The sequence below is a fragment of the Sander lucioperca genome, chromosome 2 (genome assembly GCF_008315115.2).
Source record: "Sander lucioperca isolate FBNREF2018 chromosome 2, SLUC_FBN_1.2, whole genome shotgun sequence".
Taxonomy (NCBI): Eukaryota; Metazoa; Chordata; class Actinopteri; order Perciformes; family Percidae; genus Sander; species Sander lucioperca.
The window spans coordinates 12,457,619-12,480,040 of record NC_050174.1 but is presented as its reverse complement, the minus strand read 5'-3'; the positions used below and the strand labels follow the sequence as shown (position 1 = coordinate 12,480,040).

General features: G+C 38.2%; 2 protein-coding genes across 3 annotated transcripts in view; one reads left to right on the top strand and one right to left on the bottom strand.

Annotated features, from left to right (window-relative positions):
• Positions 1-718: 718 nt before the first annotated feature.
• The window catches only part of LOC116056574 (guanine nucleotide-binding protein G(q) subunit alpha), a 24,262-nt gene continuing 2,558 nt past the window's right edge, over positions 719-22,422 (bottom strand). The window contains exons 2-7 of the mRNA XM_031308734.2: positions 11,977-12,161; positions 9,249-9,403; positions 8,939-9,067; positions 7,754-7,883; positions 6,794-6,947; positions 719-6,032 (exon numbers count right to left, since the gene is read on the bottom strand). Of these exons, the coding sequence (XP_031164594.1) occupies positions 5,842-6,032; positions 6,794-6,947; positions 7,754-7,883; positions 8,939-9,067; positions 9,249-9,403; positions 11,977-12,161 (944 nt within the window). The 3' untranslated portion in view covers positions 719-5,841. The remainder of the gene's footprint in view (positions 6,033-6,793; positions 6,948-7,753; positions 7,884-8,938; positions 9,068-9,248; positions 9,404-11,976; positions 12,162-22,422) is intronic.
• Positions 21,797-22,422, top strand: part of wdr31 (WD repeat domain 31) — a 19,540-nt gene continuing 18,914 nt past the window's right edge. Inside the window, exon 1 of one of the 2 annotated variants that reach the window (XM_035992531.1) lies at positions 21,797-22,101. The gene's annotated coding sequence lies outside the window, so the exon portion shown is untranslated. Of the gene's footprint in view, positions 22,104-22,422 lie in introns of both variants that reach the window. The other variant, XM_035992529.1, reaches the window with a different exon arrangement.

The window sequence follows — 22,422 nt, the reverse complement described above, 5'->3', positions numbered from 1 at the left end:
GGAGAGGAGAAGTAAAGTATCCTGCTTCAGTGCATCCTCTGACACTGCCATGTCTCTTAATGGTCACTAGGGGTCAGAAAGGCCAACTGTGAGTGAGTGTTTGAATTTTATCCTGGGTTCATGGGAAACGTTGTGTTTTCAACACTTGTAATCTTGTGAGAGGACATCCAGGAGTTCACAGTTTTGATTCATAGCATGAGCAGTAGTGTTACAGTATGATAATGCACTGAGATGGTAACCCAAACGGGTCAATGAAGTGAGCGGAAGTGTCACCGATCAGAAGTCATTATCATGATTAAAACACTGAAAAGAGAGAAAACCAAATAACTAGGAGAGGAAATTATTTATACATACATTTATGGAAATATCAAATGAAAGATCATAAAGATAAGAAGATAAAAGTTTACAACTATTACAGATAAATACAATGTATGGCCCTGTAGGAATAATATGGTCATTGTGTAACATGGTTCAAGAGAGATAGAAGATGCACAAATCATTAAATAGTGGTTGTGGACCTGTAGTCACCTTCTTAAATCCACACAATAGAATACAGAAAACTCGTCTAATCTGTGTGTGTGTGTGTGTGTGTGTGTGTGTGTGTGTGTGTGTGTGTGTGTGTGTGTGTGTGTTTGTGAGTGTGTGTGATGTGTATACATGAATTATTATTTTTCAGTATTGTGTACAGCTAACATTGACAAAATAACCACAAGCAGTCTTTAGGCTTATTTGTTTGTGCAGTTTACTCTCTGTTTATCCACACTTGTGTCCTCTTTTTGAACAACATTTTAGAATAGTCCAATCTACTCTGTCATCATGATTCATTCATCATGATTGCTTTGCAACAGGAACATTTACAAAAACAGAAAGACTGAGCACATTATATCAGCGGGAACAGTCAAGTACAAAGATGTCACTTTTCTATTGAGTTGATCAGGGAGGATCTGTCTGCTGCTGTCAATACAATACCTCTACTACCATTTTCAATGGAGAATATGACCATTTGTTTTGTGAGAGATAATTTACAATGTTAACAATCAATCCTTTAAGAATATAAAAAGCAGTGGATTTTATGAAATGCAATGAATTGTCTTGGACGTGTTTCCTTGATTTACCCTCATAAGTTGCTTACATCTAAACCAACTTTATTTATAGTGGTGTTAGGAGTTTTAAACCAGTAAGTAAATAAAGTCAGCTCTCCTGTCTTTTAAAAGTGTTTTGTTGTCTCTCTTTTTTTCTTTTTGAGCATGTAAAAAATATAAATTACCTAAGGCAGGGGAAAAAAGAGAAAATGAACCTGGGGAAACTTCACCCAACATGTTGCTTGGTGAAATGCTTGGGGCACTTTTAATTGATGATTCTACTTAGCAAGAATCACATCTGTTTTCACTTTAATTACATCTTCAGTGCTTGACAGAGGTTTGTAATATAAACTAGAGTTCAAATACAACTTGACTTAGGACATCTGGTAGGAAGTGTGGTGTGGAGTAATGATATAGATTTAAAGGCATTTAATTACCCACATTGTAGAAATGATAGATGTATCACTAAAGTTACAATGAAAATCATCAGTTGACATACTTTGAAAAGAAACACGTCGTTTCATTCAGAAACATGTTTGAGTGCCAGTTCATAGATGCAGGAAACATTTTACACAATAATGTTTGGAGATCATCATAATAGCACTATTTCAAAAGGAATCATCAAACTTCATATCTTTGGGATGAAAGCAATCAGATGATGTGTCTGAGAGTAACAGAGCAGTTTTATGAAAAGTTGTTTTTCAAAAACTCAACCCTGCAGTCCTTAATATACTGTAAGTAAAACTGCACTGCTCTTGCACGTACTGCATTAAGTTGAACAGAACAGCAGTCTGCACTCTCTTAAAGGGAAAATCCAGCCTGAATATAACCCACATGTGCTCCCTTAGAGTAATGATGATGAACAAGTCACTCACAAAGCTTGGAAACAGTCCTTTGTGGTTCATATTTATCTAACAAAATCCAATTATCATTTGTATTTTTGCCAGTACAATATATTTTTTTATGATCTACCGTCATCATTGTGTAAAAAAGCTAAAGCAAAATATTAATATAAGTTAGTCACTTTTGTTTTTAAAATCACTTTTTACTTTTTGAGTTTCACAAACATGGCCAGGCGGTCTCTGCTCAGTGCGTTGAATGCAGTGTGTGAACTGTTTAAACAACGGTTTCCCCTATATGTAGCAGGGTCAGTGTGAATACGTACTTTACAACAGCAGGGACACATGTTAGCAATTACTGCAACTCTACAACAAGTGATCTTTAACACTGATAAGTTGAAACTATAGTCCAGCTTCAAAACATCTCCTCTGGAAACAAGCAGAATCACATTGACATCGTCTTAACATTCAGTGAAATGTGTGACGAGTTGGTTTTTCCTATAAGGCCCTGCTGTTGATAAGTGGTTGTTGACTTCAAGGACACTGAATTGGGCTTGAAATTAACTTGTTGGAGTAGTTGTTGCCTGCCAAAATCAATCATCCTTGTAAGAAATTTTACCGGCCAGCTGAAATATCTGAAAACAACAGGACCTCTGAGTAAGGGCTTGTTAACTGCCAAAGTGGCTGGTAGATACTGAACCATAGCCAAATGTGGCAAAAACACCCCTCCACAGGTGTGTGGTGGTGGTTTAGAGTCCAGATTATGTCACATTCTACACATACTGATGTTATTTAGTCATAGTCGCATCAGGCAGTTCAATCCATTATAATGCACTGTGGCATGGATTAAAAGACATGAATCTGATTCAATATTTTGAAATCAACAGAAAGTGTGTTCCGATTACAATTCACTCAGGATGTTCTTATAATGTCCTGTAATGATGTCATATTAGCGACATGATCTACTCTTCAAAGCTGTTCCCAGGGCTTCTTATAGCACAGAATAACAAAGAGAGAACACCAAGCCAAAACCAAACAATCTTCCAGCTGCACAATGGGGCATTATTGGCTGCACTAGCTTCACTTCTCATAAACACACAGGTGCCTTGCATGGGACTTCAGAGGCACGGCTTATTCAATAAGGCAATATGTACATGTGAACTGTTGTGTATTTTCTCCTATGTTGTCATTTCATAAATAAAGTCCAAAATAAAACTGTACATTCTAATGAATTGGTGGCAATTCAATATGGAAATCAGGTAGAAAAAAAAGAATATAAAAGCACCTGTAAATGCACCATCCTAATTAGGCCAAATAGTATTCTTTTGTCTCTGACAGTAATACTGAGTTTCTATCAGGGTGGAGGTTCATGTAAGGGAGTGTTAAGGGTGATAGCATTGCACAAACAATCAGATAATTACATCTCATCCTAAGATTTTTATATAAAATCTGAGCCACAGCAACACTTAACCTGGATGCCATCCACCTTGTTCTAGCACTACTTGTTAAATAAAACATACTAAGGTGGTTGGTGGTGGAGTGGGGGGGGTGCTCAGGATGACAAGGTGTGCGGTACACTAAGAAATCTCAAGTTAATAAATACGTATTGAGACGCTGTGTGATTAAGATAAATATAAAAGAATACGAATCAATGAGTGACGTGATTACACCTATATGACAAATGCTCTGATCCTGAAGCCAGTTAGAAACTAAACTATTACAATTAGCCCTGTAGTTTGGATTCAGTCTGCAGTTTTTCATATAAAAGTCAATTTAACACACCAGCTACTATAAGTACTGGCTTACCAATCAATGTGTTGTTGTTGTATAATAATTATATTCCTCTTTATGTAGTTCTGAAGCTGAACAATGTTTCTTTGCTGAGAAACAAAAATGGCAAAACACAAAATTTACATTCTCTTCTTAAAGGGGAAGGAAGGAAACAAAAACAAACATGTAAATAACATTTTTTTTCTTCCAAAAATGAATTAGCCATTAGACATACAATACAATTACATAGATACATATTTTCAATACCGCACATTCAATCTGCCAAAAAAGTAATGATTACAAAGCCAACAAAGATGCTGCCATATATATATAGAGATGTATGTACAATGATTATAGCATTCATAATTGCACTATGCCTCAATAAATGTAAATTACAGGCGTATGTTCTAAGGAATTGCTACAAAAAATACTCAAAGTAACTTGGGAATGAGAGAAATGTAATCAGAAATAAGGAGGGCTTACTTTGGTACAAACTGAACATCAACACTTTGCCCTTTTTCATAGTATTTAGCCAAATTTATTGTCCACTGCTACTGAACTACAACAGTCAAGACAGCCGGGCTGTGATTGGACGACTATAAAGACACAGCTAAAATGTGACTGGATAGTCTGTAGGAAAGGGGGAGGGGTTTGTAGCCACGCGCAAGGTTGTGTTTGGACCGTTCAAGCAGTTTAGCGCAGAAATAAATTAAGTTTAATGTAATCTTAAGAACAGAGGTAAAATGAAACACCATGGTATGGTTTACATTTTGTACTACCTTGTAATCAGCAAGTGCCTTTATCTTTTCAAGTGTTAATTGTAAAAAGAAATATTATTTTTATAACATTTATGTTATTTCTGGCATACTCCTCTCTGAAAGCCTGCTAACTAACTGTAAGGGTGGTTGGAGAGAATACCGTTGACGTTGTTGAATACTTTCAGGAATCAATCGATCGATCAATAAGTCAGTCAGTAAAGCCTGTGTGTTCATTAGCCCTGCTCTTTTTCTTTCCTACACACTATTCATTTCATTAAAAGTAGTAATCAAGACAAGCGCAAAGTGGCATCAGGTGCTTGAGTTGTTTTGGCATTGGCAATAAGTATACATATTACCATAATAAAAAGCGTTGGTGGCACAGTTGAACATAATCATTTAACAACATTGTCTCATAAATAATCACCTTCTCAGCTCCCTTCAGTCTGTGTAAAGAAACTAGCGCCATCATGGTTTTCATGACATGACATGACAGAGCAGAGGTCCCCATGTGTCTTCTCACCTGCTCGCTCAAAGCTCAGAAAGCATTTTTTAAAGCCAAATTTCTCTCAAACTTCTGAACTTCATGGTTACGTCAATGCTGGAGAACTCGTGTGACTGTCAAGACGGTCACACATGCTCTACTCATCAGATGGTACCAAAATCAATGCAATGTAATAATAATAATAATAATAATAATAATAATAATAATAATTTAAATCAATTAATAGCAAATCAATATGAAATAATTTACAAAATCACAGTTTATACCTGTTATTCAAGAGACTTGCCAATCAGTCCTTTGTAGGAAAATGGAAACTATCAGTTAGAGATCTGTGGCATCATTTCCTGTTGGGAAAACAGGCGAATGCCCAGGATGAAGCTTCAGAATGAACGGACAGGTAGGAGGGTAAAAAAAAAAGGAATGAAAACCTTCTTGTTTATAAAAAGGCAGGAGGCACGGCGCACATTGCATTCGTTGCAGCTCTGATCTATCAGACTGACAGACAGAACAAGCCCCCAAACCTCGAGTGCACAAAGTAGTTTCTTTTTTTTCAAAAAGCAAAACAAAACTTCACAAAGAGCAAAGCCTAGAAATGAGGATTGGTGCTGTACATATTCAACAGCAAATCCCTCCCTAACTCTTCCAAATATCTTGCCCCCCCCTTCCCTCCCTATATTTCATCAACTCCTTAAACAGCAAGATAACATTTACTTTGCTCACCCCTTGGGGACCAAGAGATCAACAAATGGCAAATAAATTAGTATTATGCAACCATTAGATTTCTTTTTTTCTTTGATTTTCTTTTCATGTGTGTGTATATGATCTATCTTTTCACAGATTGCATCAGTTAGTGTGTGTTGAGGGCTTCCTGGTGGCAGCCCTGCTCCGCTCTACACAAGGTTGTACTCCTTAAGGTTGAGCTGCAGGATGGTGTCTTTGACGGCGGCAAAGACGAAACGGATGTTCTCTGTGTCAGTGGCACAGGTGAAGTGAGAGTAGATGATCTTATCGCTGTCTGGATTCAGGTCCACAAACATCTTGAGGATAAACTCTCGCCCTGCTTGGGCATCCCTCTGGGGACCTGGAGAGAGGAAGACCATGCTCCATAAATGCACTTTCCACTTTCTTTCATTACAGTAAGTACCATTACGTTCAAAATACTTTTGACAGGATTTGATTCTCTTACAGGCTAGTGCATTTTAATCTAGAGGGATGCATACTGTTCTTTTTTTCATTGCAATGATTACTTTGATTGTGCAATAACTGTCACATTTCGTCATGGCTGAAAGAAATTAAATCTCAGGCACTTGTAATTAACCAGCATATCACCAAAATATCAAATACTGTACAGTATCAGGCATCATTTTGACGTCAGTCTGACATTTTTAATGCATTCTTGTCAGATACTGACAAAATGCAGCCTCATAATCTGAACAGAAAAATGAGAATATTACATTGTTGGTATTTAGATGTTATGTTTGCCAGCATACTACAGTATATTACTGACCAAGATATACCAATATATGGACACACTATCAGTATAATAACACCTTTTAAAGAAATTATATCAGTATTGGTCCAATATTCTTATGGCTGGTTTTTGGCTGCTTGTTATTACAATCAAATTAGCACTAACACAAAAGTCAAATGGCCTAATTTTCAGAATAAGTTCATTATTCAGACAAGTCTGTAAACCTTCATCTGTTTCGCACCTGCCTTCAGGCTTTTATACTGTATCACTATGGAGTGATGCAAACTAGCAGCTAAGAAGAGCGTTGTGCTTGGTTCAGATGTTTGATGTTTGGGTTGGACTTAGTTGACTTAGATGCGGCTGTTACTCACCGTCATACTCTGGGAAGTAGTCAACCAGATGAGAGTACATGATCTTCTCCTCCAACAGGTCCTTCTTGTTGAGGAAGAGAATGACTGAGGAGTTTTGGAACCAGGGGTATGTGATTATTGTCCTAAACAGAGCTTTACTCTCCTCCATCCGGTTCTACAGAGAGAGTGTGAATGTGTGCGTGAGGAGAGGTAAAGTGAGGGGAAGAAAGACAGAGAGAGAGAGTCACTTAATTAAACCGCAGCCTTTCAAACTCATTAGGTACAGGTTTTAATAAACGTGTTACCGCACCTGAGGGACAGCAGAAACGATAAAAGAGAAAGGGGCCATGTCGCCTTCAAGAGTTAAATTTCTCCCTTGCACTTGATTTCAGTATTTAACTGAACAGAACGACCATTCTGAAAGCAAGCCTTAGATATCACATCGCCAGCACTGCAGTGTATTTAGAGTGCTCAACAGAATATCTCCTGTATATTATAAAATCTAATCTATTGACGTCAGAATACAGAGGACATGCAGCTGGTCAGCCTTCTCTTTCTTCAGTTTGTAGGCTTGCGATAACAAAGGAAGCAAAACACATGGGCACAAATACAGACAAGACACACATATGAACACACACCTGCTCATTAATACACTTTAACAGACTGACACACAGGCTATATCCTCTTAAGAAGGAGATGTGGCCAGAGGCGGTATTCAAAACAGCTGGCTGATCATTTACAAATGCTTTCCAAGGGAAAAAAAGGTGGAGCATGGCCAGGTAGGAAGGGAATCTGATTTTCATTGTTTTAAATAAGGAATAGCTTTTCATCTTCCGACAACTCATCTTCCACGCCACATGAAGGTGAAGTTGTTTTTGAAAATGTGAAACTATGCATCACACAATCAATATAATCACTTAGTTTGGTTACTGAATTTACTTTTAAATGTAGCTTTTGTGTGAGCGTGTTTTTATCATTCACCTCATTGTCCGATTCCACCAAAACTTGGTCGTACTCGCTGAGCGCTACCAGGAACATGATGGAGGTGACGTTCTCAAAGCAGTGGATCCACTTCCTCCTCTCTGACCTCTGACCTCCGACATCCACCATCCTGTTGGGGCAGCAGCATCCAGGAGAGAAAAAACAGTCACTATGAGCAAAACGTTTGCAAATCTGTTTGAATCTCTTTTCAACACATTTTGAGGGGCATTGCTTAATTCAAAAGAAGCAAGAGGGCAAAAATAAATTGAATAGGATAATTCTATTGATCCTTGGGTGTGACTTAAAAGTTATTCCAATATTCAGCTGAGTAAAAGCAGAATATTAACATTGTGACTATGACTACAACCTAATAATATTTCCTAGGTGTGACCGAAGATGAGGGGAATTTGCTGTAATATATACTGAAGAATCAAAAATAAAACAGCATGTTCAGTCAGTGTGGTGCTATGTCAATGCTTTATTGAAGCTGTTTTGAGTTAAGAAAGTGTATTTTTGTTATAACGGGATGAATTCTGTGCTTAAGTCAGGAAAATATTCAAATCCTTTACATGAGTATAAGCACCTAATGCCACAAGTTAAGCATTGCATTCAGAATTTTACTGTTGGGTACTATAAACCTTAACAAAGCATCTTATGTTATTACTATTTGATGAGCTTATTGTACTTTACAGGGTGGATTAATATGTTATATGCAAAAACAATTACAACCATCAGATAAATGTAGTTGGGTATATATTTCCCTTTTACAGGCGCTGAAGTAAAAATATTTTCTCAAGAAATGTTCCAATATCTGAAAACTTTAATTGAGTAAAGGTACTTTACTTTCCATCTATGACATGCACACACTGGTTGTAGACTAAAACGTTTAGGGATGTTAGACTTGTTGACAAGTGAAAGCATCATTAAAAAAAACCGTAAGGTCAAATTCAGTAGTTGTAGGATTATTATTTTTCTATCATTATATGAACGGCTATGAGTTCTAAACGGACATGTTTTCTTTTAACATTTCTCTGCACATTTGATGTGCTTTTACCAACTTCACCAACAGTTGTACAGACAACATAACAACAACAAAGTAGTTATTGGGTAGGTATGTACACAATGTACACAAATGCTATTTTCACAAATGCTGTTTTCTGATCCTGAATATATTTCTTCACTCACCTGAATATGACACTTTGCAGGTCAAACGGATATTCAATGATGCCCGTGGTGGGGACTCGAACCCTTAACACATCCTGCTGGGTGGGAAGGTAGGCTGGCTCGGCGATCCGGTCCAACGCGTTCAGGTAACTACAGCCACAGAGAGAGGAAATGAACCAGGGTGTGTATTTGTCTTGTATTTCACCTTAAACATATCTCGAAAAAGTCTTTTTTTCGTTTATTATAAGCCTGAGGTCAATTCATACGTCACTCCAAAGTTTACAAGTCTGGTTTTGACATCTGTATTGTATTTTCTTTCCACTCTACTCACTATTTAGTGGAGTCCGAGAGTTGGTATTCCCTCCTTCGGTCGTAGCACTCCTGGATGCCCGGGTCATTCCATAAGCTCTTGATTGCATCTACATAGGGATTCTGGAACATGCTGACCTTTTCTACGTCCACCTCTCTCACGATGTTGGCGTAGCCCTGGAGGGAAGAAACAAAGGGAGTAACCGTCGTGACTTATTGAGATACAAAAAGTAATGCTTAATTTATCAAAACTTCATCAAGCTTTTTTGATGAACACAGTGACTATGAAAGACAATCAACATACAGGTTATAAAGTCCCAATTATCACTGGTTTATTTTCTCACTCAATCACATATTCTATATCCAGAAATTACTTTACACCCCCAGGCTCAGCATGGACCTAATATCTGAAGCTCAAATCCCACTGGGGATATTGAGGGGAAAGTTTTGCCGCCCCAGATTCCCATCAAACTCTGCTGTGTCCCATGACAAGAGATCAACATGTGCCTGAATGTTGAAACGGTTCCTTTTGTGCGTACTGCACTACTTATAAATAATAAATATATCACACCAAAAGTATATAATAAAATGAACAAGTAAGATGCCATAGAAGACAAATCAAGTATCCAGTATACAGAATACTTTCATGGGTGGGCTTTAGAGCCTACAAGCCTACAATCATGACATTAACTAAGCGCCCAGACAGCCAGTGTAAACATGATCAACAGGTTTTATTTTCACTTCCTTTGCGATGTCAGTGCACTCTTTTGTCAGTGGTATAATACTTCCCATTTTAGCCAGAGAGATGTATGTTGGGTACAAAGTATGACAGGCATTTAGTAGTTTTGTTGTACACATAACTTTGATTTCATCATACGCTTTGTTGTTTGCTGTACTTAAGTACGTTTATAGTACAATACTAGTATTCTGGTATTTTTCCACTGAGTACTGAATGTCTCATACAAAACCCTAATGTGTGTAAACACACTAAACATACAAAAGCCATTTATTTTGATAGTCCAGATACTGGATTATGGAGTATGAAGAAGCTGATGGTAAACTGGAATTACTGTATAGTGCAATGTAGGATGGGAGAAAACGTTTACCTACAAACTTTGTGGTGAAATGGCTGGGCTGAAACGGCACATTCATTTTCCTTCTTCATGAGCATGCATATGTGGAACTGGAAGTGAAAGCTAACATGGACAATGGTGATTCACCACAACAGCAGAGAGTTAAATCCAAGATGTGGTGCCATTATAAAGTCTCAGTGCTGACAGTGTGCGCAAATTCAACCCTTTCTCTCATAAAATCATAACATTTAAAAGATAAAGCTGTTGCAACTAAAAGCTGTTTGTAGACTGTCAACATAAAGTCAGACATACAGTTATAAAACCACAACCAATATGTGGTGGCATCTGTTATGTGGCCGGCATCGGTAATCTGCCTATAAGGTCTGCACAAAGTATTCAGAAATGTATACCCAAATACCTAAAACTGAAGACGTAATACCTTTTGTTAAAAAAAACATCTAACTTCTGATCTAAATTACCATTTACTGTGTCAATCAAATGTTCTGCACTGTCCAGACCACTATCAAATAGGTAATAACTAAGAAATACCTGGAGCATTGAGTATCAGCACAATAATTCATTTAGTAACATATTAGGAAGTCCCTTCTTTAATGAAATGAATGGGAGCCAATGGCGATTGGTCTACTTGTTGATTTATGTTTAAAGATATGGCAATGCTGATAAACCAAAAAGCATGTCTAATATACCTACAATATCCACAATATCAAAGTGTTATATTTGTATCACCTTGAATAGTATATTTTTACAGTGTTTCCTTTATGTTGATTTTGTAGTTGCGGCCCACCATGGCAAAATTTCTGCCACCACGGTATCAGAAATAGGGCTGTACAAAAAAAATGTAGGGTTGTTGTTGTTCGGACAGACCTGCCCCCACTGCTAAAAAAAAATCCTAAAGGAAACACTGTTATCCCCCTTTTTTCTGTGTATTATCAGTAAAACACTTACTGGGTCCTGATCCTAACATCCCGAGATTATGATCTGACTTCAGGCCATCACACTAAAATCTACTAAATAATTGATCTACCCCGCATAACTAAATCCCTACAAAACCTTCCAGCGAGCAATGTCTGACAGTCTGACTGGACTGTGGCCAGGGAAGGAGAAGCTGAAGCCGTGTCGTCAGCTGTCACCTGAAATGGTCTGATTTATAAAAGACGAAAAATGGTTGCAGAGGTGATGATGCTCCACTGCCATTATTTGTCACTCTCACAGGAAATAAACTGTGTGTAAGAGGTCACAGCTCCCAAGGCTATGGTGAAAAAAGAGAAAAAATTGACCTGCTGAAGTCATAGTTACAAGTGAGGTCAAATTTGGGTGAGTAGTGTAGGGGAGGTCTCTCTTGTGTATTTGCTATGTATATTTGTGTGTGTATATGCACTCATCATGGATTTGAGTTTACTGAAACCCACAGGCAAACACAAATACACACGGGGTGCGATGGAGGGCTGGAGTGCTTAAATGACACAGGAAGTGTCAAAAAGGACAGGAAACGATTATGGATGGCTGTTCCAAATAAGATAGACAGCGCTCTAAAAATATACAAGGACGCTGTGGCCACTTTGTAGCGTCTTTTCTAAAACTATTTTTCAGCCTTCACAAAAGTCGTTTTTTCAGTTGAGGAATTTGAAATGGCTTGAGTGAAAGGATCTTATTTACCTTGTTGTGCTCATATTTGTAGGGGACCTTGAGGGTCTCTGAGGCTCGGATCATGGCCTGCATGGCTGTAAAGATGTTCTGATAGACCAGTTTGGTGAAACCCCTTTTGTCCTCGTCAGAGTAACCGGTGCCGTGGATAATCCTCATTTGTTTGATGAATGTGCTCTTCCCACTTTCCCCAGTGCCTGAGAGAAAAGACAGGGAAATAATGTCATTTAACCAGACAACACATTTCATTTCTTGTTTCGGCATCCATGCTCCTTAAATGGACATTTAGTAATTTATGTCTTTCCTGGACCTCTATGGGCAAAAAGGAACTATAAAACAAAAGTAAGTCATATTTTCACAAGAAAACAATAAGTTCATTAGAATTGAGAAACTAAAACATAGCTATACATAATCTAATAATTTAATAATTGGTTAAAAGGCTCTGTAGAGCTGAGGGAATCTGCAGAGTTGGGTAATATTTTTTTGACTATCACTATGAACAACCCTTTTCACATCACACATAGTCATTTGATCCATTGATAATATAGAAATATGAATTAATGCAGTTTTGGAGTTTCCAAAGGGGAAAGGGTTACATGGCTTTTTGTGGCTTTTTGTAACACAAAATCCTGTTTGGAAAGAAATGTGCCCACACAATTATACACACAGATGTACAGTGTGTACTCCCTCAGTGATGCACTCACTCAGTCATTCACATATAATATGATGTGCTGGCTACTTTCCTCTCAGTCTGTTTGCTTGGTCTGGTGACTGACCAATAACAACATCTCTCTCCTCTCAGTGGTGACAGGGACTATTTAGGTGTGAAGAGCTGGGGGAATACTTTCTCTTTGGTTAATTGAGACTCTTGACAGACCACCTGAAAGGTCTTTACCTCACCTCTAACTCCTGAATAACGTTGGCAGGAAGGAGTGTATGTGTGTGTGTTTGCTTGTCAGTGGTCAAGAGATGTGTGCTGCATTCCAGTGCAACCTAAAGTCTCTGAAAGTCTGGATATGTTACACTCCGTTATATTGCATATTATATAAACTCTATTTTAACCAAATTAGCCCCTCTACTGTGGGCCCACAACACAGACCAAGCACTTAACAAAACCAAGCTAAAGACTAAACTACTGCTAAAATACCAAAACCTCTAGAGAAACGACTTGTCTTTTGTAGGGTTGCCAATTTAGAAGCCTGAAATGAGCAGGGAAGGCAGTAATAAAAAAACAGGAGTTGGCACAATTACGCTTGAAGTGCTCTAGGGCTTATTTGGTTGAATATGGTGGCTTTTGAAATATGAAAGTATGGCTATGCTAATTTTCACTTTCAATTTCATTTTCACATTATAAAACGCATTAAAACTAAATATACTACACTGTATACACAGATTTCTTTTCAATATACCAGGGCAATGTTTATATATGCTCACAGTATTCGATTTGCAATTGCTTGTAAGTGCTACATGCTAATACTGTTGCATTATCCCTTTGGCGCACTTTAAAATATTCACTTTATAGCACCAAAGGGTGGGTGAGACTTGTCACCACCTGCCTTCAACCCACACACACTGTCCACATATAATTCACTATTATTAACCTCAATGACAAGTAGTTGTTGTTGCAGGCCACAAGAGTTAATGCCTTACAGCATTCACCCTAAAATAGACACTTTTTTTAAAGTAGGCAAGTGGAACAGTGAGTAATCTCAAAAACTTAAATTAACTGCCAATAGGTTCTGGATTTGTATGGCAGAATGGATCTGGGTTGCTCTTGTGAGGCACAGTTTTGATCCCCTCGTGGCTGTTCAAACAGAAAATGGGAGAGAACCTAATGTTTTCACACAAGAAGAACAATGTGATTGGCTCATAAATTCATCCATAGATAGAAACCTTTATAATTATAGTTGCTCTTAATTTGCCAAGTCTGACCTGATAAATTGGAACTGAGATGCTGCAATTCAGTGTTATGTCACAAAATGAATACAGCTTAGTCTACTTGTAAAGGTTTCTTCTGGGGATCCACTAGACTGGGTAAACCCAGCCCGATATGCCGGCGATTTGATTTCGCCCTGCAGCTCAGGCTGGAAACCTGTACGTTTATCTATCCTGCTTCCGTTACAAATTTGCGGGAACCAATCACAAACTGGCTCATCCACCTGACGCGCTATCGCTGGGTTTAACACGATGACGATAGAGAAGCGACCAAGCAGCTTTTTGTTTACATTCAACATGGCGGCCACCGAAGCAGCAGCAACCCGTTGATGGCGCTGTCGCTGCTACGTCACCCGGATCGTTGGTCTGATTGGTTGAAGGACTATCCAATTGCGTACAGAGTAATTTGAACTATGCCCGTTGATCATGCCTCTTGTGCAGAGAAAATACAGAGCAGACTCCCCAGACTAATGTTCAATCTTAAAAGATTGAGTTTGGTCTGGTGATAGCCAGACTAGGGATCTACCCTTTCAAGAAAATAATCCTCAGAGAATAAACTTAATTTAGAAGATACTTTGCTATGAAATTACAGTATTTTATACAGGTTACCTTGGGTTATAGAAAAATGAGAAGGTTATACAGCATTGTATAACTAACAGATGTATGTATAATAAGAACAATGATTGCAATGCCTTAAAAATATTAAAGACAACATTTTCATTAAAATATTCCAGGATCGCTTGACCACATCTGGGTCGTAATATATCTTCTCTATTACACCAACTAAAGACACTGTGAAAGATAGAGAGACAGCGAGCATGCTGGGTATGAGTGTTTGCTGGGCATTCCAGGCTGCTGAGTCACTCTTCAGACTAATGCAGTGACCCAGGATTAATCCCGTGTTTGAGGTTGGCGTGAATGGCTCACCAATACATCTGAGGTGACGCCTGCAGCTGACTTTTTAAAAGAAATGGGATAAAGGATGCAAGAACACCGATATGATGCTTGAACATCATCTATCTAGAAAGGCAGGAATCTCTGTGTGTGTGTGTGTGTGTGTGTGTGTGTGTGTGTGTGCGCTTTCCCTGCCTGGGCCACAATGCCTACTACTACCAGATGTGTAGTAAATAGGCGACACATTGAATATCTATATGAGCAGCAGCTGATCTGCGCCTGATTGAGCTGTGCTGCAACAGGCGTAACTGGTAAATAAAATATATATTATATATTTATAAAAATAATAATGCATCATATTTTATTGTGATATTTTGTGAGTAAAATCTGAATCTGCAACATAACCAATACAATTTCTCTCTCAGGAAAATGTAGTAGTACAATTTTTTCCTCTTAAGTAGAAATACACAGTAAGTCAGTAGGGTACAGTTGGGTTGCATATTAAGTTCTCTGGGGGCCAGTTATTTTGGGGTACAATGGTTCTGGAGAAAACTACAAGAAAGCAATACCACAGGCCAAGCAAACCGTTTTGAACAGGCACTGCACTAGTTATAAAAAATGCATGAGTGAAGACAAGGAAATGAATTCACCACGGAGAGCTTAGCAGCACCTCAAGCAGAGAGTTAACACAGAGAGCAGAGGGAGGCCACTGCAACACATTCACTTTTAAAAATGCTTTAGTCTAGCTTGCAATTTCTTTCTCTAACTACAGACTGTAGTATCTGTGCACTAGTCACATCTGGAAAACACATGAACATGATTTGTTTTTCGTACTTTCATGAACTGAAAGTTGACAACTCTGTTCTCTGATCTGAGGAACCAGTTATCTATCTAATAAAGCGGGACGTGTGTGTGTGTGTGTGTGTATTTATGTATGTAAGTGCGTCTATGCGTCTCTCTTTGAAATATCTCATGAACCGTTCATCCAATCTACTTCACATTTGGTTTCCTGGGTACCTAATAAACTTGGGGTTTGGATTTTGGAACAATTTGGACAGCATTGGATATTGGATATTAAACACAAAACTAAACGGCCGAACAATAAACTGCTGGTGCAGCAGACTGTTGACACGCTCTGGACAGCAGCTGGGGTAGGGGAGGTTTACCGGCTTGGGCTGCGGTTCACTTTTTGCAGCTTCTAACGTAACATGATTGCTGGATATACCAAGCAAACTTTTCTTCACGTTCCTGGAGCACGAGCGGATAGCTGACAGGAACATCTGAACTGTTGTGTTGAATAAGGTTGGAAAAACGTACGTTCCGTGTCTATTATTTTGCTAAGAGGAAACTCAATAAAAAGCCATTTGCCAACACTAAATATCAAACAAAAGCCAGACACTACATCGTATTAAGTTGCTGTGCGCTGTACATTCACTACTTCTAAACACAGGCAGAACATAACCTATTCTTGGAGCTTATTCCTCCACCGCACTGTGCAACACAGACTGGAGCTGACCGGGCAAAGACAGCAGTTTACATCAGACTCACCCTGGGTCCGGTTAATTAACATATAACATTAATTACATTACCGTCGCCAAAATACCCCCGCGAATCAAATCCATACTTCAGCGTTAACCGTCAAGCCGGTAATAACGATAATACGAGATGAGACAACACCACCGTCATTATAAACTCTGACTGTGGTGATATCAACATGCAACATCGTTGACAAAAAAGACAACACTAAAATGTTTTCTCTCTCTCTCTCTGCACGCACACACACACACACACACACACACACACACACACACACACACACACACACACACACACACACACACACACACACACACACAGGCAACTGTCTGACATATTTGTGATTAAAATCTGAATCTGCAATGTTCTCTGTCAGGTAAATATAGAAGTACAATGTCTTCCTCTGATGTAGACGTAGCCTACACTGTAAGGCAGTAGTAGGCTATACAGTGGAGTTGCATATTAAGTGGTCCAGGGTCCTTCTGTAAGTAATTTCGGGGTACAATTTGGTTTTGGAGAATTCTACAAGCAGCAATACCACAGGCCAAGCAATCGGCCCGTTCCAAATAGGCACATTTCTTAAAGGGCACTGTGCTAGTGTTTTCAATTTTATAAAGAAACCCACTCTTGTGGGTGTCAAATATATTCAGTGTTAATGGCTAGCAGTCTTTAGCAAGCACCAGCAAATCTCAAGGCAAAACACATGGCAGAGACATTAATTAAGTCAATTCAGTCATTAGAGACAGAATTCTGATGTTCCCCAATGTTAGTGTGAGTTATTTCAGATTAGGACAACTAGATGTCAATAATGCACAGTGTTGTAAAAATGGTTTGCCTCCCTAAGTCTGCACTTTCTATAGCTGCACACTGTTAACTTAGCTGCATATGACATATTTAGTGCTTCCTCTCACAATTACAACCACGTGTTGTTAGAAGCTTGTTAAAAAGTTGCGGTGGACTTTGTTCCCACAGCTTTCATTTGGCCGATGAAAGCAGCTGACAGTGATTGGGTAGATCAACACTTTTGCAAATGTTTTTGACAGATGATATGGAGGTGATTTGAAATTGGAGCCAAAGGTGCAGAATAAACATGCTGTCATGCTGCAATGATTTTAAAAGTTATCCAGCTGTGCAAAATGTGAACACAGTTGAGCAGATGTTTTCTTTGACTACAGAGGTAGTTCCATAATCTAAATTGTTCATAACTGTTCTGCCTGTTCTGATGTTTTAAAACTGATTTACCTTCAAATCCGGCCATCCCACTTGTCTATGATTTTCTCCATTTATGCAAGTGTGTAAAAGGAGGCCAGGCATCATAAACTAGGTCCAATGATCTCTTGAGGATTGTAGCTGGGCCACTTTGTAATTGAGCTGTTTTAAATCAATTTAGCAGATGAAGACAAGCCTGATATTTATTAATGTTTAACCATTTCGACTGTCAACAGATGTTTCAGACCTCAATGCAAAATAAATTAAAGTCAGATGTATGCAATATATGTAGGAATGCAACAAGAAAGTATTATGTATCAACATATAGCAATATCTCTCTCTCAGTTTTACTCTGTATGTCCTCTGTAAAACTGTATCACAATGGTCAAATTTAAGCCGCCAACTACTGATTATTTTCATTTTGATTAATCCGCCAATTATTTACTCAATCATTTTGACTATAAAATGTGTCTGTCTGTTGATTGTGATAAATTTACCAGAACCTGAGGTGACACGTTTAAATTGCTTCTTTCAGCGACCAACAGTCCAAACTTAATAAACATATTCAGTTTACTATTATATATGACAAGGAAAAGCATCACATACTCACATTTGAGATGGACCAATTGGTTAATTGACATAATCACTTCAGCTCTAGTAAAAAAATAAATCCTGACTATTTCAGTACAGGTTATAATACAGGTTGTTAATCTTGCTCAAGAGTAACTAAACAGGTTTGGCCTCAGCGGGCATAAAACATTATCTCAATCCACTTTCAGAGGTAAACTTCAAATGAATAATAAGCTACTAAAATACACTATCATCCTAGGAGCCCCTACACTGTGCATGTGCTCTTTCAGTAGTTTCAGTTCAGTGTGTTGTGTATACAGTAAACATGCTCTAATGAGGCAAAGCATTTCTAGGTAAAAGTATTGTATTCATTAGCCACAAAACATGGACGTCATACAAAGGGGAATTTGGTTAGTTGATGATAGGATTGTACTTTAAGTTAAAGTTTAGATGTCAGAGCATCCTTTAACTCCTGATGCACTGTGAGCTCACCAAAACACATTCCAATAACTTACGATAAAATGAACGATGAAAATTAGCTCAACTTAACTCAATAAAGATGACAAAATATGTCTATACTATGATTGATTAGTAGCTAACTACAGAAAGTCCTTTTATGCAAAACCAACTGAAAAGATGGCAGCCTGGAAGGTAGAAAATCACTTTAAAAACATACATCTGGAGGATGGTCAGCAGCAAAATATATGCAATGTGTAGCTAATGTGCTAAAACTTAAAAAAAAAAAAAAAAACACTTTCCAATAAAATAAAGACAAAAGAACAATCTAAGTCTAATGGTATTCATCATTTTTACCATAATTTAGCATGTAATTCCCTTCGAACAAGGGCTTTCCGATCAAATAAACATAGTTTTAAGCTAAATGCCCCCATCACCTGCACATTTCAGAAGCAACAACGAGTCAAGCGCCTTCTAAGCATTGTCCACTCCTCCAGTGGAGCAGCTCTCTCAATGAGCCTTGATCGGAAAATAAGAGAGTTCACTTGTGCCGACTTCCATCCTGAAGAAAATACGCAGACTTTACCTACTTGATTTTTTGGGTCAGTGGGAGGGTCTCAGATTAATTCTCTCTCCCCACAGCAGTCTCATTTCTCTGACAGAAATATGTCAAGGTTAAAGGTCTTATCCAGCTCTTGATGTTATTATGCACCACTTTAATCTGACAAAATGTATCTATGTTTGGAGGTGTGCCCATTTTTGCTTGTGTGTGTTGTCACAAACTATGATCTGGTTGCTGTTGAGCTACACTTTGGCTGTCAGCATCTTATGATTAAAGTTAATATCATGTGTCCTACCCTGGCTAGCATGCACCCATCAGTTATGTCAGTGGTTCAAGAACTGTTTCTGTCATACATGCTTTTGAAAGACAAACAAATCATGTTTGTTTTGCTTTGGGAATAAATATTGTTAACCTACATCTTGCTAGCCTCATTGGGCCTCATTCACCAATATCTTCCTAAGTTTTCTCTTAAATATGTTCTTAAGAAAGTCTTAAGAAAAGTCTACGTCTGATTCATGACGTGTTATTAAACAGCAGAATTGTTCGCAGGTGTGTTCTTAGAATGATGGATCCCAATGTCTTCGTAATTGAAAGCTTGTGCCCGTTGCTCCTATTTAGCATAGGTAAATGCCCCGTTAATTCCCATAAAAGGGCATGAGATGGCAGGGCCGTGTCGTGTGCACACTTACAGAAATGTCCAAAAGACGTGGCAAAGACGGTGGAGGCCTCAACTCCAAGAGAAAGAAAAACTTTAGTAATTCTGAAGTGGAGGTACTGCTGCAAGAAGTTAACTTATGCAGTGAATGCTGTATCCGGAAAAGGGCGCAGAACCGATGAAGTAGAAAAGAAATGGTTTGATCTGAAATCGGAGGCAATTTTTTTAATTTCAAAACACAGAAGATACTCTTGCCGTATAAATAGCGTGATCAATCACTTATTATTGGATGGCAGGGTTCCCTGTTAACATAATTGATGTGAATTGAAGGCAAAGCAAGGCAAGTTTATTTATATAGGCCTAGCACAGTTCATACACAATGGCAATCCAAAGTGCTTTACAAATGAGCAGTAGCGTGTATTTATTAAAACAAACAAACGTATAATTATGTGTAAAATAATGAAACTAATTAGTTACAAAATGGAGAGAAATGTTACATTTTAAATTAGAATGGACGAAAACGGTATAGCTACTTGTTTTGCGCAAATATGTCAGCTCTAAATTGTGCGTAAGAGTGCTCTTGAGTGTGCGTAGGTTCTGTTCTTACCTAAGAACAAATCCCAAATAAGAAAACATTGGTGAATGCCAGAATCTTTGTGAAAACTGCGTAAGTGAGGTTTAAGAACACATTTGTTCTTAAGAACGTTTGGTGAATGAGGCCCAATGTTCCCAAATAAATCAACATGTTTATTTACAGCAGACATTTTGACATGTCAAAGAAAGAAAAGCACAGGTGGCACTAATAATGATAACGTCAATTATGCTTCAGTTTTTTTGCCGTGCAATGCAGCAATTAACAATATTATTAGTTACACCTGTGTTTGACAAGTCAGGATGTCTGCTGTTAAAAAGGTCTGTTCAACTCGTTTCACTCGACATTTCTGGTCACAAGCGACAGTTTTGGTACCACTGAGTTATTATTTCACTAACTTTTTACTGTTATTATTATAATATTTTGCCAAGTGTGGCATAAGTTGCAAAATATGTGAAGTTGATAATGATATAGATACATTTTTGGCACAGTACATTGTGTGGAAAACAAAGCCTTGTTGGATTACAATAAAGCTTTGAGCATAAACGGGTCCAAAAAAAAAAATCTTATCTGTGTTTTCTTTCCTTGCAAACAACTTTAACTTGTTCATTTGTTGTGTTGTGTGGGTTTCAATGTACCCAGTCTCTGTAGACATAAAGCAATTAGTTGGTTTAAAAGGCTATAAGTGAAAAACCAAGCGATGGACATTTTGAATAATTGAGAAACTTCTAAACTTGACTGGAGAGTTTTGTGCCAGATCCCAAGGGACTTTAGGCAATTAGTGAGTTTGAAAACCCACAATACACAGATAGCATATGGGTTAATGAAGCCATATAGACCACACACAACTTCCTACAGTTAACTCCACCAGTAGTAGTGGAAGCGGTGGAGTGAATTCAATTTCAGAGCTCATATATTCAATGAGCTCTGGATTCAGTGAAAAAATGGTTGATTGAGCCATACTTGTTTCATGAGCTCAGACACGAGAATGTTGGTGTGAGATCACACATATGGTTCATCATTACTGGAAACTTTTTACTCTGTTACTTAATGGAGCGCATCTTTCCTGTGACTCAATATTCATAGACATTAATTGTAAGCTTCCTGTCATTAGAGGCATGCTACGAATCCACTCTGAAATATAACACCCTATATTGATTGGACCTACTGATAAGCAGCTCCTATACAAAAAATACATATTGAAAAAGCATCATACTCATCAATTAGGGCCATCAAATTGTTCGTATCACAAGAATAGTGACTAATCATTGAATAAATACAGTTAGCCTAGTCAGACTTACACATCACTTTTAGGTTTGGTTCATTGGCTGTTTATGCGTTTGCATAATAGGCGAATTGTTGGGTATTAAAAGAGATTAGAGGAAAACAACACAATTATTCATCCATAGTTAACAAGGGAAGTGGCAGTCAGCTCCTTCAAATCCTGTTAAGGGAGATTCATTTAATAATTTTGTACCAACAGGAGGGCAAAGGGGAAACCTTTATCCCAAAAGGGGCAAAACTCCTGCATGCTCTTTTCAGAAAGTAGTCTGGATGATGTGATCTTATATCCCAGCCTGCTACACCACCTTCTCCTCCATGCATTTTCTAAGGGCCTGAGAGAGAAGGGCACTGGATCAGGAAGAGAGGTTTCTAGCACTGCTCTCCATAACCACGGTCATCACAACTAATGGGCTTTTCGTTGCAAATCTAATTATAAACAGGATGGTGAGTAGATGACTTGTTTTCCTCAAATTTCTCCAGTATGACAAATACTTCTGGACAGGATAAACACCCACACAACCCCACACTGTAAAAATGCACATGTACCATGAGATAATTTAAAAGTTTTCAGATTTTTATGGCACCATTATTTTATGATTGGGAGTCTATTTCAACGCATTGTACTGCAGCATGCTTTTGATTGATGATTCAATTCATTTGAGAATGATGAATTAATGTAGCTTATTTAAAGGTAGGTGTATGGGCATACCGTCACACAAGCCTCTTTATATCGTAAGACAGCATGCTTCCAACCAGGTCCGGTTC